The sequence below is a fragment of the Dendroctonus ponderosae genome, unplaced genomic scaffold (genome assembly GCF_020466585.1).
Source record: "Dendroctonus ponderosae isolate FM_Combo_2020 unplaced genomic scaffold, Dpon_F_20191213v2 Dpon_F_20191213_2, whole genome shotgun sequence".
Classification (NCBI taxonomy): domain Eukaryota; kingdom Metazoa; phylum Arthropoda; class Insecta; order Coleoptera; family Curculionidae; genus Dendroctonus; species Dendroctonus ponderosae.
In genome coordinates this window covers 15340-16661 of record NW_026018165.1, presented here as the reverse complement: position 1 = coordinate 16661, position 1322 = coordinate 15340, and the positions used below count along the sequence as shown (strand labels likewise).

Genomic DNA, 1322 nt, shown 5'->3' with positions numbered 1-1322 from the left:
AATTGTTTAATTTATTCCTCCGAGCTTCGAGGGACGCTTCCTTAACTTCGAGGGACGCACGTTAAGTTCGATAGCGGCATGTGATTTGATGCTGTTATTCTGAAGCGCTATTTCTTAATATAACGTTCGTCTATAGCGTGCGCCTGTTATAATATAAAGGTTTTACTGATACAACACACCAGTTGGAGCCACATAACGTGTTTGACGGATCACACGCACGTTAAAGTTAACGTGAGTGATACAGCACAGGGCTGATTATATACTTACCCACGGCAGGTAGGGCAGTACTCCGTTCGGAATAGTTGTCTCCGTCGACCTGATGTTCCACCATTACATCTCCCAGTAGCGATGTTCCTGGCAGAGTTTCTGCAAACATTATTTTGTCGGAATCAACAGAATTCTGCAATCCGAACATATATTTTTTATTTATAATGCTCAGCATAAGACTCCGATGTTGATCCTCTTTGATTTTTGCAGCACCTCCGCCGGTCATAAAAATGTCTTTCCTTTCTTCGGCAATATCTTTTCGGACTTCTTTCTTTTTGTTGTCATAGTATTTTTTTAAAGACTCGACACTTCTGGTGCACAGATTTGGAGATTGTGCATTGAATTCGTCCGTGATTCTTCCCCAAGCTTCCGCCTTTTCCCGGCCAGACACGTGGTCTGTTTTTTTTTATTTTATATTACATGCTTGTATTTCCAAGCAAGGGAAAATAAAACATCTTTTTCCTTTGAATTCAAATTGATGGATCTCGACCTTTTCTTTTGGATAAACTTTTCCATTTTCGACACAACATCCGCGAACTTTAACGAACAGTAAACCGTTAAAGCTCGATGCCACAGATCCCAGAGTCACCTTTATTATCTGAGACCGATGCTTTGAACGAAATATCCCTAAATCTCTACTTATGCCCGTATGCACCGACATACTTTAATCGCGATTAAGCCTTAAACCGGTTTAAAAATCATAAACGGTATGCACCGTCGACTGTTTTCACCTTAAACGCGTTTAACTTTAATCCGCCACCCTCCGAGGATTAAGTTCTTAAACTAGTTTAACTACAAAACATAACCTTTGAAATTGAGGGTTTTCTTATAGATAAAAACGAGGTTTTGTTTTCGTTGGGTTGCCAGGTCCGAAAATCGAGTGTAGGTAGATAAGCTCGAGACTTTTCGGTAGAAAATCGGTAGACTCATTTTTGCTTAAACTTACAGGAATACTAAAATAAACATGAGTCAGTAAAGAAGTAAATATGAAATTGTACTTGTTTTTAGCTTATTTCTCAACTTAGTTTTCATTAGATTAACCCATGATACAATTA

At 38.8% G+C, this 1322-nt stretch overlaps 1 protein-coding gene across 2 annotated transcripts in view; it reads right to left on the bottom strand.

Annotated features, from left to right (window-relative positions):
- Positions 1-928, bottom strand: part of LOC125503486 — a 1710-nt gene extending 782 nt beyond the window's left edge. The window contains exons 1-2 of one of the 2 annotated variants that reach the window (XM_048663937.1): positions 776-928; positions 268-316 (exon numbers count right to left, since the gene is read on the bottom strand). In XM_048663937.1, the coding sequence (XP_048519894.1) occupies positions 268-316; positions 776-783 (57 nt within the window). In that variant the 5' untranslated portion in view covers positions 784-928. The remainder of the gene's footprint in view (positions 1-267; positions 317-775) is intronic. The other variant, XM_048663938.1, reaches the window with a different exon arrangement.
- Between the last annotated feature and the right edge of the window lie 394 nt (positions 929-1322).